This window comes from Protomyctophum parallelum, assembly GCF_964188405.1.
Source record: "Protomyctophum parallelum genome assembly, chromosome: 1".
NCBI classification, from domain to species: domain Eukaryota; kingdom Metazoa; phylum Chordata; class Actinopteri; order Myctophiformes; family Myctophidae; genus Protomyctophum; species Protomyctophum parallelum.
Window position 1 is genome coordinate 8,739,447 of NC_139697.1, and position 23,606 is coordinate 8,763,052.

Sequence of the window (23,606 nt, forward strand, 5' to 3'; positions counted from 1 at the left end):
AATACCGGTACATGAAATCATGGATCTAATCAGCTGCTTGTAGATCAGTTATTTTAGTGACGTCCCACTTCTGCTGTTCCACCCAATGGACGTGATCCACAGATATCTATGAGCCAATCAGAACGTCGGTTTTAGGACAAGCGACGACGCCATTTTGGTTGGTTTGGTTGCTGTTTTGAAACCAAACCTCATGATATTAATTTATTTCATACGCAGGTTTCCATCCATGAACGTTGAATCCCGCACAATATGCCAGCCGTTGTGTCACGTCTCACGACATGACAGTGAAATGCAACAGTTACATATTTCTATTACGTCACGTACTACTCCGTATGTACTACTATCCGGTGGAGAAACATACTCAATATTGACAGCAGGAGGCGCCAGACGGAAGTAGTTAGATTAATTGCATTGTATGTTGAGTTTTCTTTCTTTTTTTTTTTTTTTTTACATCCGAGTGAAGGTGCATGAATCCGCAGGAGGGGAGGCACCACCACCACAGTGACCACACACACATCAGCTGGGCTGCATGATGGCTGGCACATCAACAAACCCTAACTCAACGCTACTGGTTATCAAGAAAGAGCCGCTGTGAGGCTGGCTGTGTAATTCATGTAAGTAAGGACATTCATGTATACGCCTTTAGCTTTGATACGGTTATAATAAATGTGCTCCTCCGTCGTAATCTGCATGACTTTAGCTGGCGATGCCGACAGCTGTTAGCCCCAGGGTGATACTGATACTACACGATAGGCCCATGTAAATAACCTGTTATTATCTAATGTACTGGTCGTCCTCGATCGGCTCATTTGAATTACTGATATGTGAGCGGATATGCATGTCGACATATAGTGTCGTCATGTATGTTGATTGGTTGATCCGGCTTCACTCACTGCACTCGTTCATATGTTGTGCTTATGCTGTTCGCTTGATGCGCAACCTTGGTTTCAGTGTGATCGGTGATGTTGTCGCTGGCTTGGCCAAAATAACTGATCCACAATGCTACGCGTCGCATCAGCCAGGCTTAGAGAGATTCGTCTGAATGGCCTAATCTCTTCACAGCCAAATAAATCTCTCCCTCTTTACCTCAAGACTATAGTAAGCTTCATAATGTATGAACCACCCACCCACCATTTTGAATGAAATTATCCTCCAAAGGATTGTAATTTGTGTGGTACAGTAGTAGCCTGCTATATTCACTGCTAAAGCACAATGGAATTGCTTCTCACAACTTTGGAATGAGGTAGAATGAGGTTTAGAATGAGGTTTTGTTGTAAGCATTTAGGCATCTTTGGCTTATGACATTATTATTAAATCATTGTGGTTTACATTACATATCATATTGAGAGATTGCATATTACAGGGGCTTTACTTATTTATTCAATACAGTAGGATATACTACTAGGTTTGTCATCAGGGGAAGGGCCACAGACACAGGGGGCCAGATGTACTGACTGTGGGGGTAGGTAGCATTGTGTAATTTGAGAGAGCCCTCCTCAGACCTGTCTGCCTAGTACAAACCAACAGAGCACTGACTGTGTGCTTTTGATTAGTCGACTCTGACTGGAAGAAAAGAGAGGGAAGAAACAGAGAGAGGAAATTGTCCCGGAGGCAATGGACCTGGTCATTAATTTGGGGACTTGGAAATGTTGCATTTGAAAACCCTGTCATCAGCTGTCAGCTGTCATCAGCCCAGGTTACTATAAGGTGTGTGTGAGAGAGAGAGTGTGTGTGTTTGAACCACCTGTTCTCTCTCAGCAGCTGTAAACATACGGTAACCCAAAATCTCGACCGGCCACGGGGCACGTTGCACATTAAATATGCAAACCAGTCTAGTTGCTTTTGCTGGGAGGTAAGTGTGATTGAGCACGTCTTCTTCCGTCTTCTTTTCCTGGGAATTGCTTTGTTGCACCGTTGGACAGGTGGTGACAGCTATCACTGTGTTGTGTTTGGGATTCAACTATTGATTCAACTATTGATGACAGAAGATAGGTGGATTGGACTCATGCACCTGTGTAAAGGAATGCAGACCCAAGTGACAACTCGCAGGTTTGTTTGGAGAGTATGTTGGTGAATTTTGCCTGTGTGGCTGTCATGTTGACATTCTCAACTGTTTGAAACACCTCTGCATTTAACAAGCTCTTGAAAGTATAGATTTAGCTTTATTCCTAAAAATTCTCTCAGGTCTACTGTGGAAAAAACAGTTTTGCTAAATTGCTGGACAGAATGTCCTAGGACATGTGTTGGCTGCTCTCTTTTTTCCATGCTTCCTGCAAGAACGTGCTTGAGAATTCTCAAGCATGTTGAGGGGAGAAAATGTGCAGTACCTCTGTTCACCTCTATTTGCAATTGCTAATGGCCCACAGTACAGCTTTACTGATATTTAAATTTCCCCTGCAACATTTTCACAATCTTTCAAAAAACTTTTAGAAATTGTGAAAATAAGCAAACCTGGCTACAACTCACAATGTGTCACGATGGCTTGTGCTTATAATCTTGACGTCTGAGTCTCGTTTGTACCCACAGGGACGGTGGGAAATGAAAACGGGTATTCGCTGTTGTGAATTCTTGGTTCAGCTCTGTACTGTCATATCATGTTAAATAACAATACAATGTGCCTAATCTAGGTTACATCTTAAATTCTCTTTGTGCTGTCCTCTGGCTGGTTTACCCACCAAGTCTGATACTTCAAAATGTGTCTTCATCATAATTAGCATACTCATATGAAACGTACTATGTTTCACCTTGCTTTGGGCTACAGTATAATTATTGCTCTGAGAATAGATGCCTTGAGCCACAGAGATATTAAATGCTGTCGTCACTGCTGTAGAAATGACAATGACCTTTGTACAGTGGAGCTATGTGTGTGTGAGCACCTGTCACATCTCCTTGTCTCTATTTCCTTCTTCTTTCATCTCTTACTCTTCGATTGTAGTTGATTCAAACTATGGTGTCTGGTAAGGAAATAATCATGCAAACTGTAGTGTTTGCTAAGGAATACCCATGCAAATGTTAGTTTGAATAAAACTAAGTAATAACAACATACATTGGCTGAAATATTGGCTGTTCAGCTAAACTATGGTTGAACATGAGATGTGATGTGATATTAGTCTAAAATAGACATTAGCTAAAGTTTTTTTTTCTTTTTTTTCTTTTTGTAATTAATAGCATGGATCAGAAATCACTATGACAGTCTATGTCTGGATGTCTTCTATGGAAGACAGAATATTTGGTAAACGGCAGTTTAATTCTAGCATATAGTAAGGCTGCTTCATTCCCACAGAGCTTGTATTTCTTCTCTCTCACTCTCTCCCACCCACACCGCGAGAACAGTGCAGAGACTGTAGTCTGTAAACAATAACAACAGTTATTAAATCATCCATACAGTATATCATTAAATTAGGTGTCATACTTTATATAATGTTCTCTTTCCCTCTGTTCAGACTGGTACCTGAATTGCTCAGAATCAGGAGGCGGCCATGGTGAATTTCCTCCCCAGCGCTGTGGTGTTGACCTGTGCTCACCCTTCACCTTGCCACAACTCCCTGCCAACCTAAGTCCTCACCACCTGTGTTGTTGCCATCTCCTCGCAGAACACCGGCCCCAGATAAAGGTAAAAAGAACATTTGTGTGGACATGATGGTTTGTTTGGTTTCATGATTGCCAGCATTTTGAACATCATCAGCAGTCATATGGGGCAGTTGCAAGCAAATCATAGAAAATCACACCCATTGAAGTCATCATACTGTACATCATCACATTCCGGCCAATCACAAATTCACAATTGGCGTCCTCAATTTTCTCATTACTTTTTATCCTCGAGTCCAATCAATCCTTTTAATCACTTGTGGCATCCTCAATTTTCTGTCGTTACCTTTTATCCTCAATACGTACATTGCTCAGCCAATCAAATCATCACTGGGGTGCTCAGCCAATCAAATCATTGCTGTGGCCTGTGGGTTACACACAAACACACATCAAAAAGACATTGTACGTTTAGTTGGCTTGTCTTGCTGGATTGATAGATGTCCTCACTGTTGCTACAAACGTGTCTATGTTTTGGTTGCAAAAATAGTTGCATGTTCCAAGGAGTTGCATGGCGAATCATTGGTGTGGCTTTAGTCATTCTCATACGAATTGTGTTTTCTCATTTTTGTTAGCAGGGATTGGGGGTCAACTCATTTCCATCCATGTTCTTCACTAGCAGAACCCCTACTCCAACGTTGTATTATCCTTTTTGTTGCTGCAGAGGAATTATACATTATTATTATTAGGTTGTTCATATCTAACCTTTATATTTTACCCTCTCTATGATACAACATGTTATTTGGTAGCCTTTAGCTGCCAAGATCTATTTCTGAACTACGCCTGATAGCTATTGTTGTGGTCTTGTTATGGTTCAGCTTGTCCTTGAAGCAGCTCTAGTATAACTATTGAGCCAATAGTCCAAAAGGGGTTCCCGCCCAAAATGGGTTAAAGGTTAAAGCATAACCATCAGTCCACCACCACCAAGAATAGTGTCTCGATTCTCGACTCCCATTGCCTCATCACTGATTGATCCAGAATTCCATGATTGACAGTTGCCCATCACTGCTGTGGTCTCGCAATTTAATTGTGTCCTGTCCACCTCTCAGGTCCTTGATCCTTGAAAATGTCCAAAGCACACCACAGGCTGTTCTGCTGGAGTCTACCTCGGTGGACACAATCACCTCATCTCTTTCTGCTGTCACTGGCATACTTCTGGTGCTTGGCCCCTCCCACAGGTACAATTAAACAGTTTTAAACACATGTTGAAGTCTTATCTGTCCAGCTATATTTCATGACATATTTACTGTGTTCGTCAAGGGCTGCCCTCTAATAATGATGTTATTTCCTAGCACCAGTGAGGTGCTTTTGTGCCATTGTACAAGGGGAAATTCAGAATTTTTTTTGTGGCTTTCACCTTTTTATTTTATGGAGGGACAGACAGTGGGCTGACAGGAAATGGGGGGGAAGACATGCAGTAAAGGCTGTCGGGATCGGGAGTCGAACCCGCGGCACACTGCCAGATAACACGGTGCCTGGTACCACTGAGCCACAGCCCAGGCCGGAAACTCAGATTTGACAGATTTGTTGATTAAAACACCGGATGGATGGATTATTTTAAAGGAAATCTTTACTGTACACTAGAAATGTGAACACATGATGCGCCACATCAATGCAATCCTTTGTGAACCGAATAGAAACACACGCCTTTGGTTACTCAGGGTGTGTCTTATCCTTAAGAATCTTACAGAATTTGTTTTAGGTTGTCGGTGCGTATTTACTTGTCATTTAAGTCATTTGAGGTGTTGTTGTTCTGTGTCTGTGACTCTGTACTGTGTGTGATAGAGGGATATGTGAGCGCCTAATCCCACTTGGTCTGGTGTATTACAATATAAAATGGGACAATAGGGTCTCTGTGAGTCAAACAGAGTGATGCGAGAGGGGGGGGGGGGGGGGGGGGGGGGGGCTATCAGGGGACAAGGGGTGGGATGACTAAACGGAGGCCAAAGGATCCTTTCTCAAAGAACCCCAAACTGTGTGTGTGTGTGTGTGTGTGGGGGGGGGGGGGTTGGGGAGGGGAGGGGAGGGGAGCTTTAAATTACAAAGACTGGCATCTTACATCCTACAATGTGTCATGATTCTGTCCTGTTGCTCTGGCAACAATAGAATAGCCATGCATAATGGTGTTTGTGTGAGGGATAGTTTGGTGACACAGGGAAAGATAAGATAACGTATTATTACTAGCCTACTCTGGGCCACACAAGTTGGGAACGATGCAAACTGGGAATGCATGCCACACCTGTTTGGAGATGGAGATGGAGATTTCTGATCTGCTGATAGATCAGAAATTCATTGCAGAATGGTCTAGTTTAGTTGAGGAGTTGAATAAATGGGACTTACTTGGATTAATTAATTGTTCCTTTGTTTACAGTATCTGGATTCATTAATTGTTCCTGTGTTTACAGTATCTGGAAGCTTTGATTAGAGTCTTTAAAAAAGCAAACTGGGAATGCATGCCACACCTGTTTTGCAAAACCCATTGTATTGTACTTGTCAGAGAATCTGTTGTACCCGTTCTCAGAGAGTACCCAGTTACCATTAACATAATGATTGATGCAGGGGATACAGGGATCCCTGTGGTTATCAGAAACGGCTAACGTTGTGTTGATGATGTTCATGGACGTACACAAAATCACAAATGAATCTTAACTTGTATGCACAGGGGTTCAATATTTGCACATGATGGATTATATTAGTTGTAATTATTTAATTTCCAACTGTTGTTTCTGCCTTCGTAAAGGGTGATAGTATAGCTGGATGTCCAAAGACAAGCACTCTAGCACTGTCTGTAACTCCATCTAAAGTGAATAATTATTTATGGCATGCATACTGTATTCACACTTGCCTGCATCTATTGACACACAAATGTGCGATTTAATTGATTTCAGAGTGTGATACTGTCCTGTATGTGCTTGGGTAGTCGGGTGGATTGCATACTACGCATAGCGTTTTAATCACAGCGTTGTTTTGTCAGGGAAAAACCTCACTGCTTACACAGTAAAATCCCTAGTGTTAATTTAACTCAAGGCGAGTGTACACGTGGAACCAAATGGACCTGTCGGGATCAATTTGGTTCAGTTTGTTAAAGGATTTTACTGTGTATGTGGCTGACATGGCTCACTGGCTGTAATTGTTGTTACTGTCGACTGGGATTCGTAGGAATGTGTCTGGTCACAGTGGTCAGTGTACGGTATGTCCTACTGTAAAGCTTCACGTGAAATTTAAAGAGACCAGAACCCTTAATTGTAATTGCTTTGGTTATCTAGAAATCTATATTATCTATAAATGCACAGAATTGGTGTCGGTATGTGCGAGTGCGTGCGTGTGTGTGTGTGTGTGTGTGTGTGTGTGTGTGTGTGTCTGTTTTCTCCACACATTTTGGGTCTGATCGATTGACTTAAAACTCTGTGTGTATTGCTGGGGTCCTTAGGAAGGTTTTTGTATCGGTGGTTTTCCAGAACCAAAACTCCACCACATGTCTTTATTTCAGTGTGTCTGTCTGTATATACGGAGATCCTGTCATCAATATGTCATACGTATGCTATACAACAACTGACGGGGCCCTAGTACAATATCAAACGGTGGAAAGCTCAGGAAATACAGATGTTGCTAATTGTCGTTGTCCTCTTTTCCAGGTGTGTCAGCAGGGCTCTGCACTGTGACGGGCGGGGTTCTGGGGATCCACTGGAGCAGTATCATCGGCCTGGGCTGGTGGCCCCTGGCGGATGGTAGGGGCGGGGCCACCTGCTGGGAGTCTTGCTGTCTGAACCCCAGCTGCACTGCCGTGTGGAGCCTGGGAGGGCGCTGTGTGCTCCTCAAGTGCACCCGGAAGAAGGGCTGCATGATCTCCTCGCTGCCCCAGCCCCCTACAACGTCCCTGGGTCTCCTTCAGCAGCTGAGCAAGGTACAGGCCAGGGATACTGCTGCTAATGTTACCCAACAGCAAACAGTATTCCTGGGTCTCCTTCAGCAGCTCAGCAGGGTACAGGCCAGGGATACTGCCTCTAATGTTACCCAACAACAAACGGGAGAGGTGGTCCCTGTCTTGTATTATCTTAAGGTAGTAATTTTTGTTATGTTTTTGTACGTATGTTTTCTTTGGACTGTATATGGCTATAGACGAATTCACAGAGGGGTGCCCTGGGCGTGGCCATTTACTGAGGGGTAATCCATGGAGCAGGTGCTCCGTAGGCCAGATGTACACTGGTGTGGTACACCTCAGTAATGGCCGCGCCCAGGGCACCCCTCTGTGAATTCATATATATGCGTATCTGTTGGGGGTGTGTTTATGTGCAAGGGCCACGCCTCCATTCCCTTTTGCGGTGCGAATTTAAACTTTTGAAAGCAAGCGTATGTACTGTATATGCGAGTTTTGTAATCTTTGTAAATTGAAAAATGGAGATTTGGAGATTTTGGAGAAAAATGGAGATTTCTGATCTGCTGATAGATCAGAAATTCATTGCAGAATGGTCTAGTTTAGTTGAGGAGTTGAATAAATGGGACTTAATTGGATTAATTAATTGTTCCTTTGTTTACAGTATCTGGATTCATTAATTGTTCCTGTGTTTACAGTATCTGGAAGCTTGAGTCTTAAAAAAAAAAACACAATTGTTTTTTACTTTAGTAGTAGTTTAGTACTTTTAAGTGCTTCATTAACACTTTAAGAAATTTCCAGTAATTTAAAATTCGTATAGGGATTTTGATTTGATAGGGGTATGATTATTTGTGAAATTTGGTCTGCATACAGTTTTGATAACATTCTGTATTTCTTGAACTCACAGGGCCCTAACACAAGGCGCAGAGTGCTTCGCCAGGCTACACGGAGAGGAAAAGGAAGCACTGGAAAACATGAGACATACACGGAAGAGCCTCATACCAACACGGTGAGCTTGTAATTATTTTTAATTATGCCTACACATACGTCATGTTTTAGTTTGAGCGAATAGGGGAAGGGGATCAACGTCACGTGATTCCCTTGTTTGACCTGGTAAAAACCTGAGCATGTGTCTGAAAGACTATGATTGGCAGAATCGTGGAAAGTTTAAAATATTTGGCAGTAGCCAGTAGAACAGCCAGATGCCAACCGTGAGGTTCCCAGTTCGATCCCAGGCTCCCCCAGAGTTGGTGTCGAAGTGTCCTTGAGCAAGATTCTGAACCCCTAATTGCTCCCGATGAGCAGGTTGGTGCCTTGCAAGGTTTCCCCTGCCATCGGTGTGTGAATGGGTGAATGTCATGTACAATCTATGTAAATCGCCTTGGATAAAGGCGCTATATAAATGCACCATTTACCTGTCATGCACTACAATACTTCACCATATGTTGCGCTATGATGGAGAAAAAAAACATAAAATGTAACAATGTGTACATTCCGTAATGAAATTCCAATGGTAAAAACGGGGTTGTTTTACCCGGCAAAGGAATGGCAGATTCGGCCAAGCCCCAAAATACCTGTATGTGTTTCTCAAAGAATAGTTTAAAAAGCAGGTGGCGTGCGCACATCCAGTTCCAGTACATGAATGAAGAAAGAAGTCCACACAACAGGCTCTTCTCCAGTGGTGTTTTGTTTTATTTAAAACACCATTAGTTAAGGCACACAGCGTTTCGGCCGTGAACGGCCTTCATCATCTGATGAAGGCCGAAACGTTGTGTGCCTTAACCCATTCTGACCTGAGATCAGATTCATACGAGGTTTCCGCCGGACACACACTGGTCTGATGAACCCATTCTGACCTGAGATCAGATTCTAAAAATGTCAGTCGCTCTTCGATTTTTCAAAAATAGCAGACCTACAAGCTCGTATCGCGCTACTCGGTGGCGCGATATGAGCTTGTAGATCTGCTATTTTTAAATAGCTAAAGCATAACATGATGCCGACACCAAAATGGGTGCCCGGTCAGAATGCCTTAACTAATTTCTCAAAGAATAAACAGACTGATTAATGTTAAACAAGTTTAGAGGGTTTTACTACAAACTCATAACCTTGAACCAGAGAGACCTGCAAGCCAAATCAAGATGGAACACTCTCCCTCATTCCCCAGCAGCTTTGTCTTTTGTGCAAACATACCACCCCTGAGTCCACGTAGCTGCCAGGGTCCACACATGATGTGAATTTTATCACCAGCTTGTGTCCGCACAAACTGTGTGCCTCTCAGATTTTGTTAATGCGCGCTGCAGACAAGTATGCTGATGCATACGCACATACGTTGGACACAAAAAATTGACACTGAGCGAGGAGTGAGTAGATCTTAAAGCTAGAGCTTAAATGTAAGTCGCTCTGGATTAAGAGCGTCTGCTAAATGCCTAAATTGTAAATTGTAAATTGTAGATCCATGAGCTTGTACTGTAAGTAGTGCAGCCCGTATAAACACCACGTTTTATTATGTACATCAGACATAACACATAACAGCGACAACTGCTTGTGGTTTAGTGTGGGGACACAGAGACCTCTATGTATGATTCAGTTGAATGTTTTAGTTTTTGAGAAGCTTATCTTCCTCAAACCCCTCTCTTTTCCTTCCTTCCTTCCTTCCTTCCTTCCTTCCTTCGTCTGTGCTTTTAATCAAAATGGGTGGAGTGATTAAAGCTAATATAAGGGCAAAATACTTATTTTCCACCTATTTATTTACTTGAGCTGTGCAGTGATACAAAACTGTTGTTATGAGGCTTTGTGTTTGTTGGTCTCTCTGTCTGTATATGTCATTTGTTGCTTGTTAATGTTAGAGCTAAAAAAATATCGAGAACCACTGATCAAAATTCCTTTCCCACAGTTACTCTTATTTAGTTCTCTTGACCTTCTATATTAAAATCATGTTAACGGATGCATTACTTATGTATGAGCGAGCAAACACATGCGATTGATTACATTTCCTGATAATGGTGACTCACTCAACCAGGAAATCCGGTACACGTTCCCTTCTAGAGATTCAGAGTAGACTCCCTTTCCTTGATGTACTGACGTCCCAGTAACAGACAACGTTGATGTGTCATCATACGTCACCAGGTTATTTAGTGCACTGTTTCTCAACTAGTGGTCCATAACATGTAAAAAAATACATTTTCTACCTTACTAAATGCATGGTCAGGGACCACATGCAATAACAGCACAGACCACCAGTGGTCGAGGGACCACCAGTTGAAAACTCCTGCTTTAGCCTTGACTCACCATGTTGTCTGTCTGTTGACTGTCATCTTTACTACTTTCTTGTTTCTACAGGGAAGTGCCAAGATGGCTTCAGCTCAACCATCTCCAGCGGTAGCCACTGCCCTTGCACGTCCTCAGACATCCAACAGGAACCATAGCCAGTTGGCCAATGGGAGTGATGATGGAGCACCGGCCTCCCCACAGGCGCACGCATCAGCAGAGGCAACCACTGATGATGATGGATCTGTGTCCGCCAATAGCAGTGATGCTACTACTAAACCCATCGCCCCCACCACAGCAGCTCCCATCATCGCCACTACTACAACAACACAGGCTGGTAAGGATGCATCAGTACTGACATTGAGTATTTATCTTTTGATTTATTAACAATTAATTGATCATGTAATAGTGCAGTTTAATATTCAGGGAAGATGTCCTGTCTCTTAAAGGGATAGTTCAATATTTTCTTAACTTAAGCTGTATGAAATTGTGAACTATCCCTTTAAATCATCTCCTTGATTATGCTTTGAGCTTGCTCAGACATACAGTATATAATATTTGCTGTGAAAAGGGTGCTCCGGTGGATAACTGAGTAACAGCACAAACCATATACTGTAAATCAGGCTATTAGTCCTTCTTTCAGCTGACCCTGGTTTGAATCTGACTCGATGCTCTTTACTGCATGTCAAACCCCCTTTTCTCTTCCACCTTTCCTGTCAAATGACGCATAAAATGCAAAATAAATAAAAATAATTTGAGTCACATTACGGTTTTGAGAAACTTTTAGAAACTGCCCGAGGTACCAATTAGTAGACTGCGCAGACTGCATTTTTTTACATCTAAATGAGGCTGTCAGTGAGTGGCCAAACAAAGCGTAGGCAATAGGAATATGATGTGCTTCAATGAATGAGAATTTATTGTATTGTGTAGTTATCTGCCATTTTCTGAAGGAATTAAATAATAATTAATTAGCTTCTTAGCAGAGTATACATCTCTCCAGATAAAATCTAATTTGGCCCATTTGATAACAAAGATGAATATTATGAATTGTATACCCAGGACCTGAATGGAAACAAGACCGCAAGGACTTTTTTCGGTGATCTCATTGGACGTGTGTTTGACTCTACCCTGTACTGATTACATTTCTGCCAATAAAGTAATCAATCAATGAAGTAGCTCTTTTGACCGTAATAACGCGCTAAAACCACTTTAGCAAAGACATCATTGCACAGAGCTTTGACTAAGTGTATAATAAAGTAACTCATGCTTACGTTCTGAGCACTCTTCCTGTGGGAACTTCTCACATTCTAAGGTTTCACTCACATGTGTGATACAATCTAAGGATTCCATTACCCTCATAAAAAAACACGACGTAAATGTGAGCACACACGCTGTGTACAGTTGACCTGAGGTGATCTTGGGTGAACAAACAAAGAAAAATGCTGCTGGGTAAACAGTATGCAGTATACTACTACTGACTTGCAGTACAAGACTCTACTCTTATGTCAGTGCCAGTCTCTGCATTGCCATTAGGGCTGTCAACTGAGCTGAGAAATGTCAATACTAACAGGCAGATCTTTGACATTTGATTATTAAATAGACAATGATGCACACAATGTATGTTTAACAAGCTTTCAAAAAGTCATGTGTATCAATATGTATTTCAGAGGTCTCAGAGGTTGGTGAACTATTGCAGAGTGACCCATTATTTTTTTACCTGGGTCACACCTTCTGATAGTTCTACTTAATTCTTTTCAGACATGAAAGAATGACTCATGTAGCCCGACAAACCGGTAAATGAATCCTGTGTTTCAGTAGCGTTGGCGTCAAAAATACAGCTTGTAGTGACATCGTGCTCAAGCATGGATTTATGTTTGTCTTTGTGCATGCACCCTGTGATGTCATGAAAGGCGCATCTCACTTGACACTAGTGTGATGATTATTATTATTATTATTATTATTATTATTATTATTATGATTTATTTATTTATTACAATTGTTTGCACATTTCCCCTCAAAGTCGACGATTATTCAAGGCTTGATTATATATTTGACAGCCCTAGTTGCCATGCCGTCCTCATGGATCCTGTACACTTTGTCCACAGCGGTGAGGGAGTTGGTGGTTTCTGCAGGGGACAGTGTGGAGGTCACACTGCCAAAGAACGAGGTGGAACTTAATGCCTTTGTTGTCCCAGAACCAAAGAAAGGTAAAATGGTCCTTTGAAACCTGGCATACACTTCATATTGTATAATACACTTAATACATGTATGCAAGCATAGTAGTTCAATGAACACAATAACGATGAACAATGAAAATGAACGCCTTGAACCAGAATACCGTATAACTGTTAATGTTCAGGTTCACTGTGTTTATTGTTTTTATTGTTGGGCATATTTGTCATTTTATAAAAAAATTAAATACTTTAAGTAAGCAAAAGGCAAGATTAAGCAGGAGAGCATTATTCAGTGATGGGTGGTTATTATACTTTCTCGTACCATTTAACAGGGACACATTATGTATTCGACTGGCTTCTGAAAACTCACCCCAAAGACTACAGCGGCGAGATGGCGGGAAAAGACAGCAAGACACTCAAACTCAGCAAGGTACCATTGGAATTAGCATGGTTTTTGTTTCCATTCATCTTCACATTCAAACAAGACATGTTGTGTTGAATGTATACATGGAGGAGGATCATCAGCTTCTTTAGAATGTGTTCGTGTGCGCAATTATGCCACCTCTTAATAATGTATTTCTCTTTATCTCTCTCTCTGTCAGCTGACTGTTGGTCTGTATGAGTTTGAGGTGACGGTGGATGGAGGCGGGGTCCATGGGGAGGGCTATGTCAATGTCACAGTCAAGCCAGGTGAGGTGCAACCACATTTAGTGAGAATTAAAACGGCATTGTTTAATTTAACTCGGAGAGCGATGGATAAATGAACACTGCAGGTTTTATTTTGTTGCCCTTGTGATTGTTTGTATGAAGATGGAAAGGACTCTGAAACTGTATTTTTACCATCTGACACAAAACTCTACATAAAAGTCACCAAGCTGGGTAGCCACCTTATTTCATCTATGTCATCTACAAACCAAATCTGTCTAAGTACACTGCAATTTAGCTCTAGGGTAAAACAGCTGCATTCCGACACAGTATTTTTGTGCCACACAGTAGTGACTCTCTCTCTCTCTCACTCAACCACTCCAAGGAACAGCAATGTCTGTGTTCACCTATGTGTTGGTTCACCTATGTGTTCACCTATGTGTTGGTTCACCGATGTGACGTTAATGAGCACCAGTATGACCAGTACCAGTAGGGGCGATGTTGTGCCAGAAACAGAGAGAGAGAGACAGTGCTGCACTGTTGCCTGCTAATGAGAGAGAGAGAGAGAGAGAGAGGGGAGGGGAGGGGAGGGGCGGGGGGAGAGAGAGGGGGGAGTTGCACCACTCAGTTCACACGGGTGTGATTGTCTCTCTCTGTCTCAGTCTCACGCTCTCTCCCACTCTGTCAGGCACACCAACACCTGATATACTACTCACTTAGCCAGCTAATAATGTCTTTCTTTCCACTTGACAGAGCCGCGGGTAAACAAGCCTCCTGTCGCTGTGGTTTCCCCAAAGTTCCAGGAGATCTCCTTGCCAACCAGCTCCACTGTGATAGATGGCAGCCGTGAGTCTATACTGTACCACGCGCACACACATTGGACACAAATGAAGTACACAAAGACCATATGCATATTCACGCAGCAGCCATGTTGCTCTTGTGTCGTACTCTGGGCAGAGAGTGACTTGAAAATGTCATTTTTAAGTCATTTGTATCCATCTTTTCAGCCAGTTGTAACTCTTTAAAAGAAATCTGAAATAACTTTGGATATTATGATACTGAATAATTTGGATGTATGTATTTCATATAATACAAGCATTGAAAGATAAAGGTTAATATTTTTAAACCTTATTTTCTAATCTGAAATAACTTTATTATGATTATGATACTGAATACTTTCATATCATTTTATATGTATATTAATATTTTCATATAATCCATGCTTTGAAAGATAATGGTATATCTATAAAGCTTTTATGAACTAATTGTTACATTTTTCATAACTTCTGAGTTGATCGTCGGCAGCCCAAAACGGATGCCTGTACACTAGACTTGTTTCCTAAAGACCCCCCTGCTGTTCTGTATACGACTCTCATACGCATGTCCATCTTCACATTTCCTCTACTCGTTGTAATATCTTCACGGCTGTCTCCTCCCCTCCTCAGAGAGTACCGATGATGACAAGATCGTGTCATATCACTGGGAGGAGGTGAAGGGACCTCTGAGAGAGGATAAAGTATCTGCAGACACTGTACTCCTTACCCTCACTAACCTAGTGCCTGGAAACTACACCTTCAGGTATAGATGAACATGATGTACTATACCAGTGTTTCCCAAACCTTTCAGGCCGAGACCCAAAAGAGAGATTAGACGTTTTCCCCGGCCGGGACCCAAACTAGTGAAAATAGCAGATATACAAGCGCACAGCGGGTGGCTTTGCCTTTTTTTTTTTTTGCAAACATGATAAACATTCAATTTACAATGCACCTTTTTGCCCCTTACTGAGCCTAGTGTTTTCAACAGTGAGCGTGAAATTGTTAAAGAGGAAAAGAAAATAACTTACAAAATAATCAAACAATATAGAATCTATAACTTCTATACTATAGCTTCGCTTTTTTGATAGCTTATGCTATGTCTCTCCTCTCTCTTCCTGTATGTTCCAGTCTGACAGTGACAGACTCCGATGGAAACCAGAGCTCTACCCAGGCCAGCCTGTCGGTCAGCAAGGCAACAGACTACCCGCCTGTGGCCAACGCTGGGCCCAACCAGGTTACATCCACCTCCTTTATTATTCCATCTATTGGCTTCCATAAAAGGCTGATAGAATAGACACTTGTTGCGGTGCTGGGTTAAGATTAACCTGCACACGTTCCAATACATTTTAATTACATTGTTTCAAGCCTTGGGCTCTCTTCGTCAGATCCAAGAGTCCAGACTCTGAACACTGTCATTGTAAAATATATTGGAGCATGCGGGTGTGCAGCCTTACGCTACATAAACAGGACATACTGTATGAGCCACATGTCTTGGAATTGTTGGTTCACACGGCTAATTAATGTTTATGAGTGTGTGGGTTGTATTCTTTTTCATGTCTTTGTATTTTAAGACTGCTGTTTGGTTTACTGAAGTAACACACGGTCAATTAATGTGTGCATTTCTTTGGTTTTTCACTTATGCAGCAGCTAAATATACAGCTCAGAGCCCTACTTCTTGATGATCTCATATACTTTACCCCTTTACCGTATATAAGCCATTATGCCCACAAGTTAAATAAAAACATCCACCAGCTAAATGAAAACCTCTTGTTTTGCAACGTACTGCAGGTCATCACATTACCACGTAACGTCGTCACCCTGAATGGCAACCAGAGCACAGATGACCATGGAAACCTGGCCTACGAATGGTCCCTCAACCCTGAGAGCAAAGGCAAGGTGGTGGAAATGCAGGTGAGAACTATGACAAGATGCTGTGGTGGGAGGGAAATCATCCTGGAATAGTATAAGACTTATACTATAAGTATACAGTATAGCCAACAGTAAATTGATTTATTGCACTCTCCTGGAATTTAACTCTTAGACTGTACAACTGTAGCAAAAAATGAGTATTGATATTTGTGTGCGTGGGAGTGTTTTAAAGCTGTTCATGGCAGGCGCGAAAATAATGCTCGGACTTCGGATGTCGAAAATGGAATGAAAATGTGTTTCCTGAGAACCGAATAAATGCATGCTGCCTGTGTCTTATCTGGTTTGGTACATACAACTAAACGGCAACAACAGCATAGCGCAACGCGTTGGGAGTTTGTCAATATTTTCTGCGTGTGACACCCATGCCAAACTACACTAGGCATAACTAAGGCTCAATTCTGCAAGTTCTTCCATGATGTCTTGCGAGAAGGAGTGTTCTCTTGTGAGAATGCTGGCTCATTTAATTTTCCTTAACTTTCAGGGTGTGCGGACCTCATCCCTTCAGCTGTCTGCCATGCAGGAGGGAGACTACACCTTCCAGCTGACTGTGACAGACACAGCCATGCAGCAAGACACTGCCCTGGTCACTGTCATCGTGCAGCCAGGTGAAAACACCTGTTCCATATGGCTCATCATCTATGTTAATTAACCGCTCAACGAATATGAAAATAGACTAGCTTTGTCTGTTTGTACCATCAGCTGCAGCTGAATCAACCTCCTGATCGACACACACACATACAGCACTCAGTTCAGATGGTCTAATTATTATTTATTTTTTTACATTCAGAAGATTTTCACATCCCTTGAGATTCCTAGACACCGTTTTATGACAGAAAGAACAGCAACATTCCGAAACGGCTGTCCTTATATTTGACATGCTCTCTGAGTAAGTTCTATAATTCTGTACCAGCCAGGTATTGGTTCTTTACCATTTCTCTGCAAATACGCAGGAAGGGTGAAATATAACACATTAGTGCCGTATTGTAGTTGGCAGGCTGGTGCCTTGCATCATCTTCTAAACTTCATAGAGCTTATGTCAATGGTAGCACAGGTGTCATTTATCTCAGTTACTGTTTGTTTAACCTTTAGTGGAGATGACGTTGGTAATAAAACATTTAGGTGCATGTCTAGACGTGTACATTATTCTGCGTTAGCCGCTCAAGTATTTAGCCGATCTGCCCTTTCTGCCACACGGAGACTGCGTTTTAGGGGCACTTAAACCACACTGTCGTCTCCGTGTGTACAGGGAATGCTGTCTATTTTCTGAAACGGTGACGCCAAAGTCCCATCGCCCCCTCCAAACTAACCTCACGTCACCAGGCTTCCCACCTCCAAAACTAACAACATGTGAATGAATGTTGTTTGACCTGTAAAGGGAAGCCTTTAATATTGTTTGCATTTGTTCATGAAATGCTAATGGTTTATTTCACCATAACCACTTACCAGTACATAAGTATCACAGCTATTTTATATTTGCACATAATGTCTATAAATCTCTTCTCCGAAAATAGCCGATCTGATAGATGAGACGGATATAAATTATCGTCTGTTTAATAATAGTACAGATGTATAATAAACGTAATAATAATAAACGTGGGCCATGAGATATGTCTGCAGATTTTCACTATGGACCCATAGTGACCCATTTCAGCAGGAATAGCACCCGAATGAAAACAGCATCAGTATTTGTATTATGCACATATCTCTCATATCTCACGATTTGATGTGACCTAACCAGTAACAGTTTATCACAATGTGTGCCAGAAACATCAGGTTACGTTTTAAGCAGCATACCCTTTTTTTCCTTTTTTGTTTTTTCAAAAAAGGTTTTTCTGACGTGCACGCGATGTGCACATGAATGCGCCCACGGTTATTTATTCTTTCAATTGTCCCCATATCTCTGGCAACTGCACTGCGTTTCTGTTTAACAGGTGGGGCAGATTGGGTTAATACACTGTATCAGTAGCCATTTCATTCAGTCACTGGTGCGTAATTCTGTTTATTTAACCTTTTAATAGATAATAGATATGACTACAACAAATAGGAAATTTATTTGTTTGCCGGCACAAGTTGAAAGGTTTATATTTGCGCACCCGACCTGTGAAGTGAACGAAAACTGCATCAGTGTTTGTATTAACCACTTACTGTAAGCGCTATATACTTAGTTGTATGACAAATGGCAAGAAATGCCAATCTACAAGCTCACAACACGCCACGATCCCACACGCTGTGAGCTTATCGGCTTTTTTTTTGCAATATTTTAAAATGTATGGAATCTTTTGAAAAACTTTGCCTATAGTGACATTGATGGGGCCTTTCAACTCAAATATTGACTCATTGACTCAAATAAAACCCAGTTCAAACTTCACCCCTTCCTCCCCCACCAGAGAACAATAAACCCCCATTGGCAAACGCAGGGCCAGAGAAGGAGCTGACACTGCCGGTAGACCGAACCACACTGGACGGCAGCAAGAGCAGCGATGACCAGAAGATTGCCACTTACCACTGGAAACAGACCACGTGAGTCAGACACATAGTGACAACAATGCCTCACTGTCGGTCAAGGAATAACTTGAATCTCAGGCGGTTCGTTGGTCGTGTCTTGGATAATGTGGAGAATTAGGAATGATGGGATTATTTATCTCTCCCTCTTTCTCTGTCCATAAGGGGTCCAGATGGTGTGAAGGTTGAAAACGCAGATAGTGCCGTTGCCACGGTGACGGGTCTCCAGGTGGGCACGTACGAGTTCACTCTGACCGTAACGGACGACAGGAAGCTGAAGAGCGTCGATGTGGTCAAGGTCATTGTCCGAGAAGGTGTGTGTTTTTATCACTTTTTCCCCGTTATCCTCCTCAATTTAAATATCTATGCAAAAGGTGGTCAATAATATGTATGGAGGTACATATCTACCTCCATACATATGGGATGTGATTTCATGAAGTTGTTTAGAGGAAACATTTGAGCTGTCATTGTATAAAATAAGAGGATTTGGGTTAGTGTCTAGTGGTGAGAATTAGCTTTAGGTGTGTTGTGTGTTCCTTCAGAAACTGCTTCAAATGCTTGATGCAACAAAGCACTAAAACTGGAGCTGGATTTAGACAGAAGCAGGCTGAGAAGCCTGGGGGATATAGCAGACACAACAAGCATACTGCTCCATTTTTCCCAAATAGGGCGAGTGAACATTCTTTAAACGATCTATCATCTTAAACTATGACCTCCTGTCACTTAGTGTGTTGTATTTACCCAGCTTCATTAACAACTTGAACGCTACATTCTTAGTTGACTGGAGTCCCCCAGGGCTCCATACTAGCAGGATAGGGACACTAAGGTTTTTGTGATAGATTCATCCTTGCTGACGTCGCTTTAAGTCCTAAAAAATGGTTTTAAAGGTACTACTATACTGTGTATACTAAGTGCTACACGATAAATTCAATCCAAAAAACTGTTTGGATTATAGGAAAGTTTATTTACCTATTCTGGATGTGACACAGCCTTTTCTCATACCAAGGAGAGACCTCATTCAGGGATCTCACTTGCATGTTAAAGAATTGTCAATATCAACCTACGTAGATGGATGCCTTCCTGGTGATAAGGCCTTGAATCATGATCCATGTTATGTTATTTTTTCACCAGAGCTAGACCAGCCCCCTGTGGCCCACGTCCTGTCCAGCGCGCCCATCTCTCTGCCGGTGAGGACAGCAACTCTAGATGGCTCTCACTCCACAGATGACAAAAGTGGAGTCAGCTACCTGTGGACCAGGGATGACAACAGCCCTGCTGCAGGGGTGAGACTGGTTCTAACACCCCATTTTACCCGAATACAGGGGATGACTGCTCGGTCAACCTGTTAATATACTGTAAGGGAGTGAGACTAAAGCCCCACTAAAGACCCGCATGAGCGTCTACACTTTATTTAGGCAACATTTCGGTCAATAGACCTTCTTCAGGCATCACTGGACAAGTCATAGACTAGTCAATTATACCACGTTGGAAGAAATCATTACACTTCACATTCAGTCAATTTGATCAAGCAACTACCTCTGCATCAATTAGTTGTGAGTTGAGATGTATCAGAATAGCCTGGATCTAGTATTCTCAGTTCCAGTCCTAGAAATCTAGTAAAGCTACTGTCGCTGTCTAAGTGGGGACTAATTTAGACCCAAGACACCATGTGCATGCAGTTACCTGCATGCTACAATAGACGGAAAGAAAACAGTAGTTGGACATGCACTGAGAGCCAGTGAAACATAACCCATGATAACATGAATCATGATAACATAACCCATATGAGCTTTATTGTTACATGGGGTGTGCTGTAGTCCAGTTCAAGGCTTCACACTGTTTGCCTCATATTTCTTTCTTCCAAAGCCAAAGGCCACACCTGGTCCCATTCCCTGGTACTGTATGTTGCTGATTAGTAGTCTAAGAGAATAAAAATTACAACAGGTACTGTTTAAATAAAAACTGTAGTAGAGAAGATAGAGCATGTATGCACACTGTTTTGAATGCTTTTCACAGGTTTATAAAATCCAATGTGTCATTAAATCACATATTTTGCAATTATTTGGGGACAAATAGAGTTGAAAGTTGAAGTTGATTAACTGGTTTTGAAGAGTTGTAGAGGGGAGAGGAAAACTGGTTTTGTCACATTCTGAGAAATAATTTGAACCACTTCTTCCTCCTTCAGAAGATAAACAATTACAAGGAAATACAGCATGAACTAGAGAGGGACACTTTGTGGAGTGCAAATCTCTACCAGGCTGCGTTGCCTAGTCAGGGAGTTGTAAAGTGTTGTTCCATTGCATTGCCACTTGCCAGTTCATTGCTGGGTAAAGAATTTACATAAATTGCGGCATATAGGCAGTGGAACAGTGGTCCCACATTGCCCTCCAATCGTGTGACTGTTCCCATGTTAGATGACTAAAGCGGGTACAGTTCGTAGTGATTGTGTGAGAGGTGTCCAAGCACATGAGACTAGGCATATGGTATGATAAAATATTTATTTGGGACGAACAGAAATGATACATATCCATCTGCGGACTGGCAGATCATCTACTACTCTGGGGAAAACAAAACGTGGTCTCACATTGATCTTCCCAATGCTGAAATCATATGCAAAATACGAGAATAAAAAGCTGCATGAAAAATAAAGTGCTAGAGTTTCTGGCCAACAGTACATGTTCAACATGTCACCATATAAATAAAAACACAGGTATGTAAATATGCAATTCAGCAACCTTATGTCAAAACAAACAAGGAAGTCTTTGATGAAACAAGTTCCCTCTGGGTTTCCCTCACGTCGTTGTTGGTGATATGATCGTTTCCGTGTCTCAACAGTCCCTTGTTAAGATCTACCTTGGCTTGACTAGTGACACAAAACCACCATTACAGTGTGACAGATGAACGAAGACACTCACTCGCACATGCCCTAACGCACGCACACAGAGATCGTTTCATAGTTCAAGGTTGTACTTTATTGTTACATCTTGTGTACAGGTACATAAGAGTAAAACTTATTTTGGTTTGGCTTCCTTCAGACAATGCAGCAGCATAGACAATAATAACAGTATAATTGTAATAAAAAAGAAAAGACAAAAATATTAAAATATTAAAGAAAGGAGGGGAGTGCAAGGAGAGAAGAAAAATCAAATGTACATGTGCATATAGTTTTGTCATATTGTATGTAGCGTTGTCAAATCAAATGTACATGTACATATTGTATATGCCAACAGCATTTTTTGTCCTTTACTTTTCTCCGGTGGTTGTCCCCCCTCCACTTTCGTGGTTCGGGACAACAGAAAACATAGTTATGAAAGGACTGTCTAGTTTAAAAAACATTTATACAAACCCGACCTTTGCTCCTGCAGGTCGTGTTGAACAACTCTGACCACCAGGCGGTGCTGTTTCTCGGTAACCTTGTGGAGGGGAAGTACAGCTTTGCACTCACAGTCACTGACAGCAAAGGACAGATCAGTGTTGAAAGAGGCACAGTGGAGGTTAAACCAGGTACTGGAACCATGCGTGCACGCACGCACGCACGCACGCACACAGCACCTTATGGTATAGACACACCAGGTCAGGATACAGCATACTAAATGGTGTACATACACCAGGTCAGGAGGATGCAATATACTGTTTGATGTACACATGTGACAGGAAGTGTCTCTAATCCATCACTCCTGGCTCACGCTTTTTCTAGCTTGCCAAAATAAATGAGCTCCTATTGCTCCTAAAATGGATGATTTCTTGTATAGTATTACATGTATTTATGTGTCTTGATAAATGTAATACATAGGACCACAATGGAAACATGCCCTCAGGGCATTTTGTGTTATCCTTTTAGCTTTCTTGAATAACTGTACATCTGTACTTTTTGCAAACTGTTAGTAAACTATTCAATCAATCAGTCAGTCAATCAACCAATCAATCCAATTTTCAGACGTATGGGAGCGTGACCTGGTAGAGTTGGTGCTGGAGGTGTCGGTGTCCCAGTTATCGCACCGGCAGCGGGACATGCTTATGCGTCAGGTCGGAGTCCTGCTGGGAGTTCTCGACAGTGACATCATTGTGCGAGAGATCAGTGCCTTCAACGAGCACAGGTGAGCTGCTATTTAACCATATATTATTGACCCATTGAGACCTGAGTCTTCTAAATCCTGACAGTTTTCTGAAAAACTTGTGGATTCTCTGAAAAATCAGTGGTGCTCAAAACCTTTTTCATGTGAAGGACCCCCAAAATTATATGTATTTGGGCCGCACCCATCTCAAAATATTTTGTTCCAGGGACAACCAGAAACAAAGATTTGAGTTAAAGAAATTTGCTTTAAAAAAATTTATTATATTCAAAGATTTGCGCAAATAATGTTCACGATTTTTCAGATTTTCTGATGATTGCAGGATGGAATCATCACATGTTTACTACCGCTCTATTCTCTTGATGAAACAAATGCTCCAAACGTCTTTCTAACGGGGATCATGGATCAGGTATCTGTGTACGGTTTCTGGAGCTTATTGAAGTTAATGTCTTCCTCCTTTTCAGTGCTCGTTTGGTCTTCCTGGTCTCAGGGGGCCCAGGGCGCCCTCCCCTGTCCGGTCGAAGTGTTGCAATGGGGCTGCGCAACAAGTTGCGCAAACAAAAGAACGACTTCCTCATCTTCAAAGCTAGACGGGTGGACACAGTCAGTGAGTGTTGATAGTAGCTGCTTGCCATATACTGTACAACACACTACTAGTTAAAGAGAAGTGATGCTATGGATGTGAATTAACGTTACAGGCTATATCATTGCTAAGTTACAATTTTGCATTACTTTGTCACAC

General features: G+C 41.9%; 1 protein-coding gene across 4 annotated transcripts in view; it reads left to right on the plus strand.

Annotated features, from left to right (window-relative positions):
- Positions 1–483: 483 nt before the first annotated feature.
- Positions 484–23,606, plus strand: part of kiaa0319l (KIAA0319-like) — a 29,133-nt gene continuing 6,010 nt past the window's right edge. The window contains exons 1-21 of one of the 4 annotated variants that reach the window (XM_083764430.1): positions 501–614; positions 1,923–2,049; positions 3,444–3,613; positions 4,635–4,763; positions 7,221–7,489; positions 8,367–8,468; positions 10,799–11,063; positions 12,832–12,933; positions 13,233–13,330; positions 13,503–13,590; positions 14,299–14,391; positions 14,991–15,123; positions 15,489–15,594; positions 16,149–16,271; positions 16,771–16,894; positions 18,677–18,809; positions 18,957–19,105; positions 19,923–20,074; positions 22,157–22,295; positions 22,729–22,888; positions 23,329–23,471. In XM_083764430.1, the coding sequence (XP_083620556.1) occupies positions 4,652–4,763; positions 7,221–7,489; positions 8,367–8,468; positions 10,799–11,063; positions 12,832–12,933; positions 13,233–13,330; positions 13,503–13,590; positions 14,299–14,391; positions 14,991–15,123; positions 15,489–15,594; positions 16,149–16,271; positions 16,771–16,894; positions 18,677–18,809; positions 18,957–19,105; positions 19,923–20,074; positions 22,157–22,295; positions 22,729–22,888; positions 23,329–23,471 (2,491 nt within the window). In that variant the 5' untranslated portion in view covers positions 501–614; positions 1,923–2,049; positions 3,444–3,613; positions 4,635–4,651. Of the gene's footprint in view, positions 619–1,922; positions 2,050–3,443; positions 3,614–4,634; positions 4,764–7,220; positions 7,490–7,606; positions 7,646–8,366; positions 8,469–10,798; positions 11,064–12,831; positions 12,934–13,232; positions 13,331–13,502; positions 13,591–14,298; positions 14,392–14,990; positions 15,124–15,488; positions 15,595–16,148; positions 16,272–16,770; positions 16,895–18,676; positions 18,810–18,956; positions 19,106–19,922; positions 20,075–22,156; positions 22,296–22,728; positions 22,889–23,328; positions 23,472–23,606 lie in introns of those variants that run through there. The other 3 variants (XM_083764429.1, XM_083764431.1, XM_083764432.1) reach the window with 3 other exon arrangements.